The sequence below is a fragment of the Neoarius graeffei genome, chromosome 4, assembly GCF_027579695.1.
Source record: "Neoarius graeffei isolate fNeoGra1 chromosome 4, fNeoGra1.pri, whole genome shotgun sequence".
NCBI classification, from domain to species: domain Eukaryota; kingdom Metazoa; phylum Chordata; class Actinopteri; order Siluriformes; family Ariidae; genus Neoarius; species Neoarius graeffei.
In genome coordinates this window covers 19,717,388-19,739,706 of record NC_083572.1, presented here as the reverse complement: position 1 = coordinate 19,739,706, position 22,319 = coordinate 19,717,388, and the positions used below count along the sequence as shown (strand labels likewise).

At 40.5% G+C, this 22,319-nt stretch overlaps 1 protein-coding gene across 5 annotated transcripts in view; it reads left to right on the top strand.

The window, feature by feature from the left end:
- cacnb4b (calcium channel, voltage-dependent, beta 4b subunit) overlaps positions 1-18,275 on the top strand; it is a 29,382-nt gene extending 11,107 nt beyond the window's left edge. Inside the window, exons 4-13 of one of the 5 annotated variants that reach the window (XM_060918167.1) lie at positions 737-864; positions 1,852-1,888; positions 2,109-2,168; positions 3,206-3,286; positions 8,603-8,661; positions 8,793-8,902; positions 12,546-12,697; positions 13,399-13,494; positions 15,652-15,837; positions 17,863-18,275. In XM_060918167.1, coding sequence (XP_060774150.1) covers positions 737-864; positions 1,852-1,888; positions 2,109-2,168; positions 3,206-3,286; positions 8,603-8,661; positions 8,793-8,902; positions 12,546-12,697; positions 13,399-13,494; positions 15,652-15,837; positions 17,863-18,126 — 1,173 coding nt within the window. In that variant the 3' untranslated portion in view covers positions 18,127-18,275. Of the gene's footprint in view, positions 1-736; positions 865-1,851; positions 1,902-1,958; positions 2,040-2,108; positions 2,169-3,205; positions 3,287-8,602; positions 8,662-8,792; positions 8,903-12,545; positions 12,698-13,398; positions 13,495-15,651; positions 15,838-17,853 lie in introns of those variants that run through there. The other 4 variants (XM_060918165.1, XM_060918168.1, XM_060918166.1 and 1 more) reach the window with 4 other exon arrangements.
- The last annotated feature ends 4,044 nt before the right edge of the window (positions 18,276-22,319 follow it).

Genomic DNA, 22,319 nt, shown 5'->3' with positions numbered 1-22,319 from the left:
GTATGTTACCTGGTGAATGTTTTAGATTGTAACCAAAGTGCTGTACAGTAAGAATAAAAAATGATTTAAAAAAAAATATGATATCACTAAAAATGTAAACTGTACATCAAAACACAATCAGGTATCAATCGGGCTCCCAATTGGTCCACAATTATCAGGAGATTGCGAGTTCGAATTGTGACAATGCTATAGCCATTTGTGGGTCAAGAGAGAAATTGGCCGTGCCCTCGGAGTGGGTGTGAATTGGTAGGTGACCAAACTGGGGAGCAAAATGGGAGGAAATCTGAAAGGAAATAGTATCAATGCAGAATTTTTAAGCTACGCTGTACAGCAAAGCAAAGCAAATATCACAGTTTTAATTTACTTGTAAAGGCCAGCATCATCCAAGTAGAACTAAATATAATAGAGGGCCTACTGTACATTGATGAAGGATTTATTAACTGTGAGCTTGCTATATATTGGCGAACCCACCAAAGCATCTCATTTCCTCGTTCCCTAATTCTGTTCCACTGTGAAAATGTAATAACTTTTGGTCCTGTAATATTAAATGCATTAAAACGATGGGAACCTCCCAAAAGATATGAGTCTTCTTTTTTAGTCCTTCATCCTGGATGACCTCAGATGTTCAATAATGGCTGATGTATTAAGTTTAGCCACAGTAAAAACAGATTAACAAAAAAGAAAATACTTGCCCCAACATGTCCTTTCTTTGTTCCCTTATTCCACTAAACTGTAGAAGTTCAATAATGACTGGTGGATCGGGCGGCTGGTGAAAGAGGGCTGTGAGATCGGCTTCATTCCCAGCCCTCTGAAGCTGGAAAACATCCGAGCCCAACTGGAGCAGAAGAAGAGCCGTGTTCAAGGGTAAGCGCCGGGAGGGCATTCGAGAAATAGATTAGAGCATTTGGTTTTCCACAACACGGTGGGGATTTTTTTTTTCTTTTCAGAAATTAAAATTTTTTGTAAAAAATAATTACATTGTTACTGCATTTTGTGATTTTTTTTTTCTGTAATGTGTTTTACTAATTGCCATGAAGCTGCAAATTTAAACATTTTTGTTCATTTAGGAAAATATTTTCATGGTTTTTGTTTTGGACCGACAAAGGAGTTTGTTTGTTGGTGTAGTTTCTTGAAGTATTTTTCTTTCTTTAATTGCATTCTGTTCCCAGAAAATCAAATGCTCTACATAGATATCATAGATATAGATATAGAAATATGTAGAATATATACATATACGTAAATAGGTAGAAATAGTGATTTTGATAAAAATTGTTCTTGTCAGTTGAGCTTAAGCTATTTCTTACCATGTTTGGCAAATCAATTTTGAATCAAGTCACTTGGAAACTTCCACACATGGTTCATGTCAAGTCAGAAATCCTCTCTGTTACATTTGTTTAAAATGTACTTGTTTTGTTTTAAATATGTCCCAAATGATCTCTTGTTGCATTTCATAAGCACACAGAATTCTAAACTTCATCCCAGTATAAAGTAATTCTCCATATAATACATACAAATTATTTCTTACAACAGTTCATAAATAATATTACTTTAGAATAAGATTTTTTTTTTTTTTACTTTTAAGCTTTAATAGAATAGAACGAAATCCTTTCTTTACGGATATACTGTACTGATCTTTTTCGAGACATTTAATTAATTGCATTATTATAATAGTATAATATGATAAGTTCTGATCCTTGTAGCTATAATAGTTATATTAATAACCAACGATCGATGATATATTAGCATGTTAGCCTATAGATATAGTTTATATAGAGTAGCCCATTATTGTGCATAAAGAGGCATCCTAATACTGTGCTCTCTGTGTCTCTGTTTGTTCGCTCGTCTCTTTAGTAAGTCCAGCGGAAGCTCCTCCTCCAGCTTGGGGGATGTGATGTCATCAGGTGAGCCTGTGATCTGGGGGGGAGGGGCTTTGAACAATTGGGGGTGGGGTCACAGGATTCGCCACGAAAAAACATCTGTGGGCGATTTTACTTCATCACTGTCCTGCGTAAGGCTAAAGAAAGAACAAACAGCTTCTTGTGAGCGTTGGGCAGTGAATTATAATGTTCTGACCGGATGCATTAACTTTAGACATTTGCTGAGGCCAGAACAACTATTCTGAAGTCCTGTTTCTTTTTCTCTTTGCAGGCAAGCAGAAACAAAAAGTGGTAAGTGTACAGTACAACATGGGCACAGTCATCTCAATCTCGATTGCTCATTTAAAGCTGAAATTCAATTTAGCTAGCTTATTTATTCCATAAATAATTTGCTTCGTTACAGTAACCAAAGAAAGAACAATAAAAATAATGAACTACAGTTAGAGAAGCAATCAGTGAAAAAACAAACAGGAAATCAATAAAATAGGAAACACAAGAGAATAATTCATTAATTACATGGAAGTACAACTGCTTGACTACACCTATTCTAAGTAAGAAGTAAAACACAACAATGTGTGCTTTTATAGAAAAATAATCAATAATAGTGTGGTATGACGTGGCCCAACATGAAGAAGAGGGACTGTTGCCACCTCAAAGGTGATTATTTTTGAATAACATCATGTCCTGAAGTGTTTTATTCTTCTTAAAGCACAGCAGTTTGCCAACACTAACAATTACTTATGTATTAAAGAATGACATGCTTTTTAATCTCTTTATAGTTACATTTCATGTTGCCAAGCATCTGCATGACAAGTTCCTGTTATTATAACACTGTAACCAAATCATTCATTCTCTCCTTTTTCGTACTCTTGAAGTTAATAAGACACAAACACACAGATTGTCATGTTACAGAGAAGCTGCAAACGCCCTCTGCCATGAAGACTTTCCCGTGTTGGGAAATTAAGTCTTACAGCTTTAACTCTGACTGTTAGAAAGCGCTGATACTGGAGACTCCTTCCAAAAATGCTAAATAAACATCTCCACATAGAAAAAATTCGCCAAATCATTGATTGTACAGATCTGTTTATTTGGAGCATCCACCATGCAAATCCCTGTAAAAATATTTTATACATGATAGCATATTATAATGAGCGCATTAATTCTGTATAAACCTTGGAACTGGCACTATTATCAGAGCTGCTGTTATAGGAACTGAATCTTTCTGAATCAAGAATTAGAATTCAGCAGCACTGTGGTATAAGATTACAATAATGATTACTGACACAATGAACTAAAAGTAATGTCTGCAAATCTGTGGCTGTTTACAGACTGAGCATGTGCCTCCCTATGATGTCGTGCCCTCCATGAGGCCTGTGGTTCTGATTGGTCCATCCCTAAAAGGATATGAGGTAAGCATTTTAATATTTCATTGGTTTAATTATACTGATGGTGGTGCAGTGGTTAGCACTGTCGCCTCACAACAAGAAAGTTCCAATCAACTGGAACTGTTACAAACTTGCCTGGAAGAGGACCCAAGTTCCAAGTTTATTTTGGCCCCACGTACATTGAAGAGAAGGGTAAGAGAGGCAAAACAAAATCCCCAAGAATCACTGTTGGTGAATTACAAGAAAAAGTAAAATCTTTAGGTTTTCAAGTTTCCAAAACCACCATCAGATGCCACCTCCATGCCAACGGATTATTTGGACGCTATGCCAGATAGAAGCTTTTTCTGTCAGTTAACCACAAACATAAGCACCTGAAGTTTGCGAAACTCTACTACACCTGTTATTGGAAGCATGTTCTCTGGTCTGATGTAACAAAAATGGAGCTTTATGGCAATAAACAATCCAGGTGGGTTTGGTGTAAAAAGAAGGATGGCTAAAATGAAAAGAACCTGATCCTACCTGTAAAATATGGTGTGATGTTTTGGGGCTGTTTTTTCCTCCAAAGGCCCTGGAAACTTTATTAGGGTACATGGCATCATGGACTCCATGAAATCCCAGGATATTTTAAATCAAAATCTGGCTGCTTCTGCCAGGAAACGAAAACTGGGTCGTCATCGGATCTTCCAGCAGGACAATGATCCGAAGCATATGTCCAAATCAACACAAAAATGGTTAACTGAGCATGGAATCAAGCTTCTGCCCTAGCCATCTCAGTCCCCTGACCTGAACCCCAGGGAACACCCATGGGGTGAGCTAAAGAGGAGAGAGCACAAGAGAAGGCCGAGGACCCTGGATGATCTGGAGAGACTGTGTAAAGACGAATGGTCTCAGATGCCCTGCTCTGTATTTCCAACATTACAAGAGACATTGTACAAAGTACAGTGCCTTGCAAAAGTATTCATCCCTCTTGGGGTTTGTCCTGTGTTGTTGCATTACAAGCTGGAATTAAAATGGATTTTTGGAGGGTTAGTACCATTTGATTTATACAACATGCCTACCACTTTAAAGCTGCACATTGTTTTTTTTATTGTGACATAAACAATAATTAAGATGAAAAAACAGAAATCTGAAGTGTCCATAGGTATTCATCCCCTTTCGTATAAAACCCCTAAATAAGAGCTGGTCCAACCAGTTCACTTCATAAGTCACATAATTAGTTGATTAGATCCACCTGTGTGCAATCAAAGTGTCACATGGTCTGTCACATGATGTCTGTATAAATCAACCTGTTCTGGAAGGACCCTGACTCTGCAACACTACTGAGCAAGCAACATGAGAACCAAGGAGCACTCCAAACAGGCCAGAGACAAAGTTGTGGAGAAGTATAGATCAGGGTTGGGTTATAAAAAGATCCCAAACTTTGAATATCCCACAGAGCATCATTAAATCCATTATAGCAAAATGGAAAGAATATGGCACCACTACAAACTTGACAAGAGAAGGCCACCCACCAAAACTCACAGACCAGGCAAGGAGGGCATTAATCAGAGATGCAACAAAGACACCAGTGATAACGCTGAGGGAGTTGCAAAGATCCACAGCGGAGATGGGAGTATCTGTCCATAGGACCACTTTCAGCCGTACACTCCACAGAGTGGGGCTTTATGGAAGAGTGGCCAGAAAAAGGTCATTGCTTAAAAAAAAATCAAGTTTGGAGTTTGCCCAACAGCATGTGGCAGACTCCCCAAACACATGGAAGAAGATTCTGGTCAAATGAGACAAAAATTGAACTTTTTGGCCATCATGGGAAATGTCATGTGTGGTGCAAACCCAACACCCTGGGAACACCATCCCTACAATGAAGCATGGTGGTGGCAGCATCATGCTGTGGGGATGTTTTTCATCTGCAGGGACAGGAAAGCTGGTCAGGACTGAAGGAAAGATGGATGGCCCTAAATACAGGGCAATTCTGGAGGAAAACCTGTTTGAGTCAGCCAGAGGTTTGAGACTGGGATGAAGGTTCATGGTCTAGCAGGACAATGATCCTAAACATGCTGCTAAAGCTACACTGGAGTGGTTTAAATGGTAACATTTAAATGTCTTGGAATGGCCTAGTCAAAGCCCAAACCTCAATCCAATTGAGAATCTGTGGCATAACTTGAAGATTGCTGTACACCAACGCAACCCATCTAACTTGAAGGAGTTGGATTAGTTTTGCCTTGAGGAATGGGCAAAAATCCCAGTGGCTAGATGTGCTAAGCTAATACTTACCCCAAGAGACTTGCAGCTGTAATTGTAACAAAACGTGGGTCTATAAAGTATTGGCTTTGGGGGGTGAATATTTATGCACACTCCAGATTTCTGTTTTTGTTTGTGTCACAATTTAAAAAAAAAACAATGTGCACCTTTAAAGTTTTAGGCATGTTGTGTAAATCAAATGGTGCTCACCCCCAAAAAATCCATTTTAATTCCAGCTTGTAATGCAACAAAACAGGACAAACACCAAGGGGGATGAATACTTTTGCAAGGCACTGCAGGGTTGCCAATAATAGTGGCAAATGTGTTTTTGTTGAAGAAAATAATTTCTTGGTGAGCGGTTTGTTTTTCTCTGAATATATGTATCCCACTTAAAGGGCAGATTATTCTCATTTTTTCAGTGTGAGATGAAGCAACTTCACCAAAAGGTGGATTTTTTTTAACCTCTTTTATTAATCTTTACAAGGGGTGCCAATAATCACTGGAGAGCAATATGTGTGTGTGTGTGTGTGTGTGTGTGTGTGTGTGTGTGTGTGTGTGTGTGTGGGTAAATAAATGGTTGCAACACAACCTGAATCTAGAAATAGATTTTGTGTGTCAGCTGCCTGAACCATTCTAGGTTTTTCCTCCTTTGTGTTTCTGTATGCATGTCTGTGTTTTGTGAGCTGCAGAAATAGCTAAATCTGTGCTCCCCTCTCAGTCTACTTGCGTGGACAAAACAAAAAAGCACACTGCTCCTCCTCCGCTGCTCAGTTGCCATGGCAACAACCTTTCAGGATCCAAGAGACGTCAGTGGTTGGAAAGTAGAGCATGGTTTGAAATTAGAAAATGAATGCGTGTGTGTGTGCTAGAGAGAGAGAGAGAGAGAGAGAGAATGGGAATTCAAAATAACGGGACTTATATATTATAATAATAAATAATAGTGAATGAGTGATAGACAGAATGAGAGGGAGAGCAAAGAAAAAAGAGAAAGACAGTGAAAACTATTCAAACTATTCCTTTTGATCAGATCTGTCTAGCTCTCACAAACATCTCATCTCATTATCGCTAACTGCTTTATCCTGTTTCTCACAAACATGACATCCGTTAATAAAAAGCAAGGACTGAAATATTCTACTAATATACATTTATTCACATTTATTAACTTAGCAGATGAATATATTTTAATTTACAGCTGAGAAAGAATGTGAATTACAATAAACAGGAGTGTTAGTCACACTAATTAGGACACTAACCGTGCCACAGGTGGATACAATAAGCACGACATGCATACGGCAACAGAAGGATAGTCATGAAAGTGTTCCGGAATTTCCCGGAATTCCGGATTTTTAGATTTTCCGCCGGATTTTTTCTGCTAATGATCCGGAAATCCGGATATTTGACAAAACTCTTGAAAATCTCCGGTTTTCCGAATGGAGAAAGTTATTTTTCGGATTTTTCGCATTCCTAGATGCGGCGTAATACTTTGCATCGTCCTTGCAGGAGCGCGGTCCTTAAATAGCCCAAACACAGTTCACTGATTAAAGACAGGTGTTCTTTGTTAACGGCGCGTGTGCCGGAGCTCATTAGCCGCGCGCGCCCAAGGCGTGCCTTCAGGTGCACGTGCTAAGGCACGCAGGACTGACACCGTTCTGCGCAAGCACAACACAATTGCACTAGAAAGCATGTTCAAGCTGCCAGTGTAGCTGCAGTCTTTTTAGTTGCGAATTACGAGTATTTTCTCTTGTGTTAATAATTCGCCATGTCAAAACAAGCAGAACTTTCCTCCTTCTTTCGACATGAAGAGAGGTAAGCAATTTATTGTATATATATTTTTTTCCCATCAAAGTTGCATTTTGTGGTTTCGAAGCTAAGTTTCAGAACACAACATCAAGAAAACGTGGAAGAAACAGCAATAATGGAAGAGCCAGTTTCTAAGCTACCTAAAACTAGCAATGGTAATTATTTTTTGTTACATAATGTACTCAGGCTGCCAGCCAGTGTGTGACACACACACACCCTACACCCCTGATTTATATGAGAAATTTGGTATTCATTGGTGTGTTTAAATTTACAGACAATACAAACTAATGTAAACAATTGGCTTCAACTCGCATAAATATGAATTGGAAATTTTTAGTTCACTTTAGCTTATGCAAACGCACAACTCTACTAAAAGATTGATAAACGAGGCTCAATGTCCCCAACATTGAAACCTGAAAGCTTTAGAAACTCTAACAGACCTTTACTTTTTAACAGTACTGTTTTGGGATTTTGCTAAGTTTACCTTCAACTGTCTGATTTTTTTCAAAGTAATGAACTGTGTAGCCAGGAAAATCACCGCATTTTCTAAATGCACTCCTGAAAATTACTCCTTAACTAGGGGAATTAAATTTGATATTTTTGACATGTTAATCATTAATGTACATGAAAGGAAAAGGCTTAAAAGTTATAACTTGTTTTAGTGAAAATAAGTACTAAAATGCACTAGAATGCAGGGTTTTGTGTGTTATGTTATTAAAATATTTTTGGGGGACGTTGCCCCCCCCCCCCCCCCCCCCCCGCCCCCCATTTCAGGGTTTTTTCCTTTGCTCCACTTTCATCTCTAAGAAGGAGTAGAGACAGGACTAAAGACTGTCACAATAGTGTGTGGAGTTTCATACCGTATGTTCTCCTCATGGTTACATGGATTTCCTCCAGGTTCTCCGGTTTTCTTCCACCAGTAGGTGGACTTCATATGTGTAAATTGCCCCTAGGTGTGTGTGTGAATGAATATGCACGGTGCCTTGTGATGAACTGTCTTCCCATTCAGAGTCTCACACCCAGCCTTCCCTGTATAGTCTCTGAATCCACTGTGACCCTGTCCAGTATAATGCAGTTACTGAAGACGAAAAAAAAGAGCCACAGCTAATCTAAAAAAAAAATGCGACAACAACAAACGCAAGACAATGACCTACTTCTAAAAATAACAGTGCTGCGAAAGAGAACACACCTATGCATATACATGCTGTTCATGCATACACACTCACAAGGAGTGAGCTTTGAACTATATTTATGAATATTATCTTTACATTCATCTCTTATGTGTATTGTCTGTGTGTGTAGGTGACTGATATGATGCAGAAAGCTCTCTTTGACTTCCTGAAGCACAGGTTTGATGGCAGGTGAGCAGAGTAACCAGATTAAATGCTTTCAATGACTTTTAAAAGATGCTTTATAACACACAATACTTGCATAAAGCCTATGTGAGTCAAAACCTAAATGTGCATTTTGTTTGTTTGTTTGTTTTGTTTAGGATATCTATTACCCGTGTGACTGCTGACATCTCCTTGGCTAAGAGATCTGTGCTGAACAACCCGAGTAAGAGAGCCATCATCGAGCGCTCCAACACCAGAACCAGTCTCGGTAAGAAACTTACACACAAGTCTGAACTTGCTATTAACATTTCAGTAAGTGATCGGGGGGAAAAAACTGTAAATGAAAAAAAGTTTTAAAAAATTTCACACAGGTATTCAGAGTTGTGTTACACAGCTACTTAATTACCTAAGATGATCTGATTTTCTTGATGGCACATTCAGTTAATTAAAAGTACTTGCGTGAAGTTTACTGCTCGGTGGTAAAATAGTCCTTGATCCATCCATTATCTATACCACTTGTCTGTCAGGGTCATGTGAGAAGCTGGAGCCAGTGCTAGCTGAGTACACCCTGGGCAGGTCGGCAGTCTATTACAGGGCTAAGACAGAGACAAACAAACATTCACGGGCAATTTAGAATAGCCAGCTAAACAAATCCGCATGTCTTTGGACTATCGGAGAGAACCGTAGCACCCATGAGGAGAACATCCAGACTCCACAAAGAAAGGCCCCAGTCGGCCCAAGATTCGAACCCCAGACCTTCTTGCTGTGAGGCGTCAGTGCTAACTACTGCACCACCATGATAACCCCCTTTATATTATCCTTGTGCACACAATATCACCACAAGACACTAAATTGTAGTGTGCGTGCAATATAGTCTCTTTTATCATGCTTTTGCTTTGCTATTTTGAGTTGGTATTGAATATAACTAATATAGTATAATTTATAAAATCATGTCAATGTTTTCCTTCATTCAGTGTGCTCACTTCTAAATAAAACCTTTTTTGAAAAATAAAGTTACTAAATATGGATCTACTATGCTTACAGCTCACTTTAATTTAATAGCTAGCTAGCTAGCTAGCTAGCTTGATTGATTGATTGATTGATTGATTGATTGATTGATTGATTGATTGATTGATTGATTGATTGATTGGCTTTATTGATCCCAAGCTGGGAAATTGTTTTGTTGCAGCAGAAAGTTATCAGATATGCAAAAAGAAAAAGACAGACTGTACAACATAAAATACAATTTAAAAAAAAAAGATCCCAAGAACAAGCCAAACTGAAGAATTTTAATTGAAGAAGCCTTTATTTTTTTCAGAAGAATCCTTTATTTTCATCACATATACACTCAAGCACAGCAAAATTCCTCCTCTGCATTTAACCCATCTGAAACAGTGAACACACGCATGCACACACAAGTGAGCAATGAGCACACACACATACCCAGAGCAGTGGGCAGCTACGCCACAGCACCTGGGGAGCAATAGGGGGTTAGGTGCCTTATGCAAGGGCACTTCAAGTGCTGTTCATTCACTCAACTCCCCTCACATTTTTCCTGCCAGTCCTAGGAATCAAACCGGCAACCCTTTGGGCCCAAGGCTGCTTCTCAAGCCTTCAGACCCTTCAAATTTATTCATTAAAAAATGTCGTATTTTTTATAAATTAAATGTTGGTCTTAAATGATCTTCTGTAAATTTTTTATTGTATTTACAACCTAAAACATATCTCTCAGCATGATGCATTGTGGCCACACACAAGAAAGCTCTACTTAAATCAGATGTAACTAAGACACACCTCTTTTTTTGGCAAAGTCCGCCCCATGTAAATATCTGAGAAGTGTACAAGTCTGTAATTACGTCTGAGGTTTGAATAGCAATGTGCACACTTTCAGTGTAACTCATCTCTGAATTGTGCATATAGTGTATGTCAGGTTACCGTGAAGAACTATACGGTCATCATACATATCGCCATTTTGAGAAAAGAGCAAAGTTTTTAAGAGTTGTGAGTGCACCAAGAACTGCCTGTAGACTGTGAGTTTTAAGTCAACCATTTCTTGCTCTTTTCTTAGTACAGAGAAATGTGTCCAAATTAGTGTTACTTATTGTACTTAAAGCTGGATTTCATAAAATCGGTGAAATTTAGTTCCCTCTGAAATTTGGTCATTGTGATATATATGTTATTTACCAGCTGGGAGGTCCGTATCGTGAAATACCGTGACTGAGGTCTTGAAAGTACTGACCAAGGCCCTCTGGGCCGAGGTCAGTATTCAAGGCAGAGGTCATGGTATTTCACCATACGGACCGACCTTAAGCTGGTAAATAATATGCAGTATTTATTTTTTTCTTTACCAAATTCTAACAGAAAATGAGAGCACCCGAAAGGGAAAACCGAGCCGAGGCGAGCCGCCATTTTGAATCCTCATTCACGGCTGTAAAGCAAATTGCTTCCTCCTTGGTATACAAGTGCACTTCCATGGCAGGAAAAAAAACTACATTTTGCCACCTATGTAGTCCCCTATTTATACAAATATTTCTGTAATATCTCACAAAATATCAGGCCATTCTGTGGGTGGGAAGTTATTTATTTCGAGCGGATTCCTGAGCAAATAATGTGCATGAAAATCGCTCGCTTTGCGCAGTCAAGCAGAAACAGGAAGAGGCATGCGCAGGTTTACCTTCTTCTTCTTCTTTTGGGTTTTATGGCAGCTGGCATCCATAGTGTGTTGCATTAATGCCATCTACAGCTTTACCTTTGACCATGCACTGATAGTTATATCATTCTGTCGCTAAATGAACAGCCGATCACACTGAGGTGCTAGCTGACCGCCGATACTTATTAGTTTGGTCCTGCATTTCCTTTCCTTTGCAACATAGCATTTTTTTCTTCTCGCTTTCCGTTACTGTAGTCGGTCTTTCATGTTTCATTCGCACACTCATGTCCTCCATTTTTCTCTCCTGTTTCAAATGCGTGTCCCACAAGGCCTTGCGCGAACAGGGAAAGCCCACCACGTGATGCATGACGTAGTATCTTGAATTGGGTCATGGTGAAGCAGGAAAAAATAGCAGAGACTTTAGGGTCATGTGGCCCTAAATTCATTAATTGTTCTATTTTAAAAAATACTAATAATAAAATTGGAAGTCTGTGATTCAAATTCAGTAGCTTTCGGTCCACTACACAAAAATAATTGGGTGTCAGGGAAAATTCTTTTTATGACCTAAAGTTAAAAAATCTGAAAGGCAGTCTATCTTTAATGATATATTTTATATGGTACAGATGCAGTAAATATATCATCATAAATATAGTACATTGTTGGCATCATTGTCTCTTCATGGGGCATCATGGTGGTGTAGTGGTTAGCACTGTCGCCTCACAGCAAGAAGGTCCTGGGTTTGAGCCCAGCGGCCAGCAAGGGCCTTTCTGTGCGGAGTTTGCATGTTCTCCCTGTGTCCGCGTGGGTTTCCTCCGGGTGCTCCGGTTTCCCCTGCAGTCCAAAGACATGCAGGTTAGGTTAACTGGTGGCTCTAAATTGACCGTAGGTGTGAATGTGAGTGTGAATGGTTGTCTGTGTCTATGTGTTAGCCCTGCGATGACCTGGTGACTTGTCCAGGGTGTACCCCACCTTTCGCCCATAGTCAGCTGGGATAGGCTCCAGCTTGCCTGCAACCCTGTAGGACAGGATAAGCGGCTACAGATAATGGATGGATGGATGTCTCTTCATGTCATACTAAGATACACTGAAACCCATGACATTGGGCTGAATGGATGTATATGAATAAAGAATGCTGTGGCTGTTTCATACTCTTCTACTCTAGTTATAAGATTGTACACCACATCATGCTATTTGTGCACTGGGTCAATCTGTGTCAGCATTCCATTCAAGATCTAATATGTTCTTACATATGTTTGTGTAGCTGAAGTGCAGAGTGAGATTGAGCGCATCTTCGAGTTGGCCCGCTCCCTGCAGCTGGTAGTGCTGGACGCAGACACCGTCAACCACCCGGCTCAGCTGATAAAGACATCACTAGCTCCCATTATCGTTCACGTCAAAGTGTCCTCACCGAAGGTACTCATTCTCTTGTACTTGTGCGCTCTCTGTAAAAAATAACGACGGGATTTTAACATAAATCAGTCATTATTCTATCCACATTCACTGGATATGAGCAATCATGCACTCTGATTGGCTGCTCTACAACCAGGCTATCAGCTTGTATACCATGAGTAGAGAAAAAAAATGGTGGAGTGTGTTGCTCAGCCAACCAAGGATGAAATAAAAACTCTACTCGAAAACAAAGCCCCAAACAATACAAAAAAGCAACAAAATATGGAATAAAAGTATTTGATGGTAAGAACATATCTTTTTTTATTTTTCAAGAATTATTATTACAGCACTTTTCACAAATTGCTCCTGTCATTTTGCTGGTTTGTTTACATTCTAAGTGGAAATTATTTTGTCAGATGTTTTGTATAAAGTTTTTATTTATCAAACATGCAAAAAATAAAAATAAAAACGCTCTGTTTCTCAAAATCCAGTCAATGTAGGTAGAGTAAAAGAGTTATTCCACTCAATTTCGTCATACATGGCTCATAGCCAACTCAGCACTATGTACCTCGTCGGCTAGCAGCTCATATACGACTCGATTTCATGGAATAACTGTTAATTGTACTGTGGTACCAATAATAAAAGTCCATTAATAACTGAGCAGTAAAGCTATTTATAAAGCATGGCTGTGCACGAGTGTGTGATGGTCTTTTTCTGCTCTGCAGGTCCTCCAAAGACTGATTAAATCCAGAGGAAAATCTCAGAGTAAACATCTCAATGTGCAGCTGGTAGCAGCTGATAAACTGGCACAGTGTCCACCAGTAAGTCATTTCTATCACAAACTCTCTCGCTGTCTCACACACAGTTAGAAAGACTACATTTCCATTTAATTGCCATCTACTGTGTTTACATATGGCTATCTGCACTCTAACCGATACTGTAAAGCCCTTTTTTGACTGCACACAAACTCCTGGTGCTTCTGGTACCAGGAACCCGAACAGTTAGCATCAGTATGCGATCCAGCACTAAACATTGCACTTTTAGGTACCTGCTCAAGATGATCACCAACAGGAACTAATGGTGTGCATTGTTTATTGCTGATTGCATGTGAAATCATATCCACAGCATAGTTTGAAACAACAACAAAAAAATCTGAACAAACAGCAATAGTCATTTAATTTAATTCAGACATGTTCAAACTTTTTCTCCATGAGGTCCAATTCTGAGTGTAATGTTCACTAGGTGTGGGTGGAGCACAGAGGACGGCAGGACAGAGACTGAGTTCGCACAACTCTTTTATTTTCACTTTTCAGTGCAAAATAACTTTCACTCTCAACCACACACGCGCACACATTCCAGGCATCTGATTGTGGAGAGAGCTCCCTCTGCTCTCGCTAGGGCGCGGTCACTGGGGAGACACACAAACACAGGTTAATTGCCGTCAGGTGTAGTGATTCTGCCACTTACCTTCCCTGACTCCGCCCTCCTGTCACAGACCGGCGCTTGACCACGCCCCCGCTGCCACACTGAGTTTTTGAGATTTTTTTTTTTGAGACTTTCAAACATGGTTTGTTAGTTTTCAAGTTCAAAAGTCACCTACATATTTGTCAATCACTGAAGAAAGAAAGAAAGAAAGAAAGAAAGAAAGAAAGAAAGAAAGAAAGAAAGAAAGAAAGAAAGCACAACTTTATTCATCACACACTTGTGAAATTTCCTCTCTGCATTTAACCCATCTGAAGCAGTGAACACACACATGCACACACGCGTGAGCAATGAGCACACACACATACGTACCCAGAGCAGTGGGCAGCCATGCTAACAGCGCCCGAGGAGCAGTTGGGAGTTAGGTGCTTCGCTCAAGGGCACCTCAGCCCAAGGCCATCCCATATTAACCTAACCGCATGTCTTTGGACTGTGAGGGAAACCAGAGCACCTGGAGGAAACCCACACAGACACGGGGAGAACATGCAAACTCCACACAGAAAGGCCCTTGCCGGCTGCTGGGTTCGAACCCAGAACTTTCTTGCTGTGAGGCAACCGTGCAAACCACTACACCACCGTGCCGCCAAATTCATACATTAATGTAAATGGATGTAAATTCATACATCCATTGACTCAGCTGTTGATTTTATTTTGGAAAAAAAGGTGAGTGCACAGTACCGATAAACAGAATTACTGTACTTGCTGATCATATGAGGCACCACCTGATGGATGTTTTTAGTCTATTGATGACATCTATAGGGCGGCACGGTGGTGTAGTGGTTAGCGCTGTCACCTCACAGCATGAAGGTTCTGGGTTTGAGCCCAGTGGCCGACAGGGGCCTTTCTGTGTGGAGTTTGCATGTTCTCCCTGTGTCTGCGTGGGTTTCCTCCGGGTGCTCCGGTTTCCCCCATAGTCCAAAGACATACAGGTTAGACTAATTGGTGGCTCTAAATTGACCGTAGGTGTGAATGAGTGTGAATGGTTGTTTGTCGCTGTGTGTCAGCCCTGCGATGATCCAGGGTGTACCCTGCCTCTCGCCCATAGTCAGCTGGGATAGGCTCCAACTTGCCTGCGACCCTGCACAGGATAAGTAGCTACGGATAATGGCTGGATGATGACATCCGTACCATAGTTTTGTCATGTTTTTACTAAATTACGGGTTGAACTTGCTAATATTAATATAATCTGGTTAAACAGTTGAACAGCTGGTTAGACAAAGGAACATGCCCAATAATTTCTTTCATATTCAATTTCTATTTGACTGTTAAACAGTGTTAACAATGATGCAGTCTTTGATATAAATGTTCCAGTCATCTCCCAAGTTGGTAGGAAAAGAAACATAACCCCAAGTTCCACTGGTTCCTGGTTTTTTGTTGTTTTTTTGTTTGTTTTTTTAATTATTATACTGTAGAGAAATGCTCTTAGAGTATTCAACTGTAAGTTTTTTTTTTTGCACTGACAGACTGATGTTTTTCACACAATCCTTCAATCATAGGAGATGTTTGACATCATTCTGGATGAGAATCAGTTGGAGGATGCGTGTGAGCACTTGGCCGAGTATCTAGAGGCGTACTGGAAGGCCACACACACCTCCAGCAGCACTCCACTCAACCCACTGCTGGGGCGAAACCTTGGCCCCTCTGCCCTTGCTCCGTACCCCTCCACCATCTCCGGCCTGCAGGTCAGTAGCCATACACATACACACTGCAGGTTCTCCTGTTTTCTCTCTGTTCATATGCAGTATTCAGAGAAATCAACAAGCAAACCCTTTCACATTCTGGGTGATAATGGCAACAGATGTGAATTTTGTTTTATACTGGGGAAAAAGCTGTTGGTTTTTTTTGTGTTTATTTCACCTTATATAGTGGTTAGTTCCAGTCCTCTAATTTGATTTGTTGAGAGGTGTTCCAAGAGCATCTATATTTCCTAAAACCACACTGGGACGTTTCACTGTGTGTATCACTCCGTTCATCTGTGTTCACACATCATCAGTGGACTTTTCAGGAATATAACTTTTGGCTTCATATATGAAAGCTCGTCAGATGAAGGTGAAGCAGAAGAAGGGATGCCAATTTGTTGGAAGCGATTTTAAATATACAAACGAATGTACAAATCACTGTGACCTAGCTGGCTCGCCAACATGCTAGAAAGTGAGTGTGGCTTTTTCGGGATGTAGTTCTGCTCATGGAGCAAAAATAAACTAGAAAAGCACCCGGAGAGCGCAGACCTCCGCCAAGAATCCTTTAAAAAAATCCGGGATCCAGAAGGTGATCCGGATCACCGCCAAAATTTAATGGATTGTTACACCTCTGGAAAAAATTTCAGAGCAATCCGTTCATAACTTTTTCTGTAATGTTGCTAACAGGCAAACCAACAAACAAACCAACGCTACCCTTACAGAAAAACCACATGAACTTCACATGTGATTTCTCACATGTGGAAAATGTATTTTGCACATGGGAAGCATGTTAACACATGGTAACACATGTTACAAAATCTGATACCATGTATTCCACATGTGGTTTTGCATATGGGAAACGTTATTTGCACATGGGAAACGTGGTTTTGGCCCAATTTTATGTGAATCACATGTGGGAATGTTTTCCACATGTGGTAACGTTTTCCACATGTGCTCTACATGGTAACACGTTACAAAATCTAATACCATGTATTCCACGTGTGATCACATGTGAAATACATGTGAAGTTCATGTGGTTTTTCTGTAAGGGTACCGAAAACATAACCTCCTTGGCGGAGGTAACAAAACATTCGGCTGTATTGTGTCAGAAATGCCACTTATTCTATATTCATTTCTTGTTGTATGAAAGCAAGAGTGTAGTTATACCAGATATCGACACAGCTGTGATTGGGCCATAGGCATGAGCCTGCAGGGAGTTGTGTAGGGAAAGAATATTTGTAGCTCATTCTCATTATCTCTAGCCGCTTTATCCTGTTCAACAGGGTCGCAGGCAAGCTGGAGCCTATCCCAGCTGACTACGGGCGAAAGGCGGGGTACACCCTGGACAAGTCGCCAGGTCATCACAGGGCTGACACATAGACACAGACAACCATTCACACTCACATTCACACCTACAGTCAATTTAGAGTCACCAGTTAACCTAACCTGCATGTCTTTGGACTGTGGGGGAAACCGGAGCACCCGGAGGAAACCCACGCGGACACGGGGAGAACATGCAAACTCCGCACAGAAAGGCCCTCGCCGGCCACGGGGCTCGAACCCGGACCTTCTTGCTGTGAGGTGACAGCGCTAACCACTACACCACCATGCCGCCCCCAATATTTGTAGCTGTTATAACATAACAGGAACTAACTTTGTGGACCTGCATTAAATGTTAATACACATAGATAAAACATATATCATGCCACCTCATTGTTGATTATTTTTACCTTGTTGTGTTTTATTCCCTATTTATTACTCTTAGCACAGCTTTGTGTAAATAAAAGCAAAGAAAATGAAGTTTTATGTTAGAAAATGTCTCCCAGTTATTCCAATTTTTTTTTTACACGGGTCATCATGTAAACCTCAACACTACATTAAGTTTTAATGCACTGAAACCCACAGACCTGGTCATTTAAATTCATTAAAATAATTTTAAGTTTCTTAAAAGAATTGTCTGTTGTGGTATATTGTAATAAACACTGGTAATAAGTCTTGATCAAGTGCTGTCTGTCTCAGAACCAGCAGGGCCAAAGAACACGGCACGCCAACCACGCAGGAGACCACTCCACAGCTAACGAGCGGCGCAACCTGATGACTCCGGATGAAAACTACCACAACGAGCGGCCTCACAAGGGCCGCAGCAACCGCAGCTCATCAGGCTCACAGCAAGGTCGAGAGCACCACCACTACATGGACGAGCAGCAGGACCCTTACCAGGACAGCTACAAACCACACCGCAACCGCAGCTCACCGGGCAGCTACAGCCAGGACTCACACCACCGGCTCTGAGCAAGTTCCATCCCCTGCGCTTGAGTCCATTGTCATTTAACATTGCGTTTCTTTGGTATGCATTGAGTTTTTTTTGGTGGACGTCATAAGCTCCTCCTGCAGCCCAGTCATCTGACTTGCATCTCCATCTGCACGAATGACATGCTGAGAAAAATGTGGAACGTCCAGATTTCCAGCACACTCCACCATTCATGTGTTCTCTTGTTTCTTTGTTTGTATGTGTTTCTCTGTTACTGTTCGTAAAGGCAAAATTTTCCCAGCCAAAAAAAAAAAACAAAACGAAACAAAAAAAAAAAAACTTGAAGATGTTCAAAAATATATCAAGCGATATCCCTGATATAGGGACCTGACAGAGTAAACAAAAGCCCACAGAACAGATCCACACTGTGTGCTTAATGCATGCTTCCTTCGGTGCTGGATGTTGCTGTGACGCAGAGGCTCCTCAGACGGTACAGTCAAGCTTAATATTGATGATATACCAACCCACTGCCAGTGATATTTTGTTATATTTATGGAGTGTGAATAGAATTCTGCAAGGCCAGGATCTTAGAGTCTTCCATAGCCTCTGGATCTAGTTATGACAAGAGGGATTTTTTTATACAGCTGAATAAAAGATAAGATACATTTTGCGCCTTGAACACATGTTCATTTAGTACGAGAGTAACTTCTGTGAAAGTGCTGCCTCGTAGCTTTGGGGGTTTTAATGGCCCTCTCAGCATAGACCATTGTTTGCTAGATAGAATAGCTCCTTATCCAAAAGATGCACACCATATTTGCTGGTAAACAGTCGTGTTGCTCCGAGCTAGTTTACAATACATGTAGGTGACATTGCTCTTTAGAGTTCAACCTTTTTTTTTTTTTAGATAATAAGCATGAGCAGACCCCAGAATAGACCTACATTTGCAGGACATGTCTTCATCATAGGTGCTGAGTGTCAGGTAGAAAACAAAAAATGATACTCCCCCATGGTCCTGTGGGCGCCACTTTGGTCTCCTGACTGAAGTCGTGGCTTCAGCAAATTCTCAGGCTCTTCAGGATCATATCACCATAATGGGCACTGATCTCTGGAAAACAGACCGGGTTTACATCTCGGATATTATTCCCTAAAGTTCTCTCTTCTACTTGAATGCACCATGATGGAAAGGCCGATCTAATCCATGGATAATAAGCATGCATGTTAAGGAACTTGAACGTTCGAGAGCCTGGATTTTCTCTCATTGATTTATGCTAGTTTGTGCATTTCAATAAAAGATTTTAAAACATGAAGGAAAAAAAAACATTGCGACCGCAAGACGTAATCAAACACGTACGTTCTGTATGCAGTTGTCTATGAGCATGCTTCTCTGTTAATACTATAATTGAGGATGAATGAAACAAACGGATCGAGATTCAATGCCCATAACTCACCATAACTGCACTGAAGATTCATCTCTGAGTTTGCTGCTTGAGACAATCACACAGAACACCTTCTTCATCCCTTTCCAGCTCCATTCTGAGCTCCAATTCAACAAAGAAAAAAAAGATCCATACTTTTGCATTTTGTCTTTCCTTTTTTCTTTCTTTTTTGTGAAATTAATGAGGGAAATGCAAACTGCATGCACAATATATGATTTTAATTTATAAAAACAGATTTAAAAGAAAAAGAGGTTTTATGGAAATAATAGTAAAAGACAAATCTAGCAGTATTTAAGTTTTCTTTTACAAAAAAAATGAAAGCAGGAGAAAAAAATAAATGGCCATTTTGAAAATGTGTCAGGTTGTTTATTGGGTGGGTGACAAAATTCACAGATCGGGGCAGTATTTTTGTTTTACCACTAGATGTCACTTTAATTATATTGCTATAACACTTTAAAATGATTAATTGAAATCTTTATGCAGTGGGAATTAAAACAAATTTCCACAAACATTTTTTTTTTTTAATCCTCAACTCACCTACCTTAAAATTGACTACTTGGTTTGAAGCCAGGGTATGTTTTCAGCATATTGTTACCATAAGCTATGGTACTTGTAGCAGTATTTCATTGAGGAAACCATCCTCATCTGGGTGATAACAGATAGCGTGACTATTAAAAACTTGCTTCTATAACTGTGTCCTATATAATTACAAAGTGTAACCAAGAAATTCATTATAGTTTTAGCATAACGTCTTTTTTTTTAAGTTATCAACTGTTCATTGATGGAGACTTGAGTGCAAAACTGTTCATGACAACTGCAGTCCTAAAGTTATCATGGCAATTGTAGTCCTAAACCATCGTAGCAAAACTGTAAGTGTCCAGAGCCATCTTCTAATTGTATCTTTCAATTGTCCATATGGGGCCATCCTCCACAGGAGCGATGTGATGAGACTCCAGCTAGAAGTAGGGCATCGGGATGGATCAGGCGGTTCTAAAGAGCAGGAGAGGCCAGCATCACTGGTACCTCAGGATTGACATGAAACTCGACAGAGCGAGATGGGCAGAGGGAGAGACAGAGTAAGAGAGAGAGCAAATACAGGTTGTTGGGTATGCCCGTTGTCACCTATTGGTTAAGAACAGTATACATTTGGTGCTGAGTGCAAGCAGGGACTCCAGCAAGACTAACTATGATGGCATGGGGGTGTCGTGGCTCGGGTGGATGAGGCGCCATACCATAAATCCAGGGACCCGGGTTCGATTCCGGCCCGAGGTCGTTTCCCGATCCCTCCCCGTCTCTCTCTCCTGCTCGTTTCCTGTCTCTGCACTGTCCTATCCAATGGGGGTGAAAAAAGCCCCCCAAAAAATATCTTTAAACTATGATGGCATAGCTAAAAGGGAGAGCTAGAATGTAACATGAAGGAACCCTGGGGCACAAAGCAGCCACCGTCAACAAATCTGAGTGAATGCGTGAGAGTGGGGGGTGACAGCATCTATACATCCCAGTTTACCAAAACACACTATGCCTGAGGACCCTCCAGATTTACTCCTTTACCTAATAAAAAGCTATTAACAAAAGGCTTGACTAAACAGATACATTTTCAGCCTAGACTTAAACAATGAGACTGTGTTTGAGTCCTGAACACTACTTGGAAGGCTGTTCCATAACCATGGGGCCTTATAAGAAAAGTCACCTTCACTATATGAGGTACCAACAGATAACCTGCACCTTTTGATCTAAGTAGGCGTGGTGGGTCATGAAGGACCAGAAGTTCGCTCAGATACTGTGGCACAAGACCATTCAGTGTTTTATAGGTCAATAGTAGTATTTTATTATCAATGTGAAATTTAATTGGGAGCCAATGCAATGAGGGTAAGACAGGGGTGATGTGGTCATATCTTCTAGTCCTAGGAAGGACCCTTGCTGCTGCATTTTGGACTACAGGAGCTTGTTTATGCACTTATTGGAACATTCAGACAGTAAGACATTACAATAATCCTACCTAGAGGTAACAAAACCATGAACTAGTTTTTCTGCATCATGTAGTGACATTATATTTCTTATCTTTGCAATATTTCTGAGATGGAAAAGGCTATCCTCTTCATATTATCAACATGAGTTTCAAATAAAAGACTGGAGTCAGTGATCATACCAAGGTCTTTTACCATTGCACGTGAAGAAACAGAAAGGCCATCCAAAGTTACTATGTAATCAGAAAACTTACATCAAATCAAATCAAATCAAGTTTATTTGTATAGCGCTTTTAACAATAAACATTGTCGCAAAGCAGCTTTACAGAATTTGAACGACTTAAAACATGAGCTAATTTTATCCCTAATCTATCCCCAATGAGCAAGCCTGTGGCGACGGTGGCAAGGAAAAACTCCTTCAGACGACATGAGGAAGAAACCTCGAGAGGAACCAGACTCAAAAGGGAACCCATCCTCATTTGGGCAACAACAGACAGCCTGACTATAATATTAACAGTTTTAACAGGTATAGCCCTCAACTGTCCTCATGGGGCCGTCCTTCACAGGAGCGGTGCGATAAAACTCCGACCAGACACAGGGCACCAGGATGGATCAAGCAGGTCCGAGGGGCAGAAGAGGCCAGCATCTCAATCCCAGGACCAACATGTAACTCAGAGGGACAGAGAGAAAGAAAACACAGGTTGTTAGGTATGCCCTAAAAATGACAAGTATTAAATCTGTGTGGTAGGCTCGCAGAGACGAGAGTCTTTACATCAGGCATAACACACAACAATGGCATGTTAATATGGTAAAAAATATATCATGACCTGC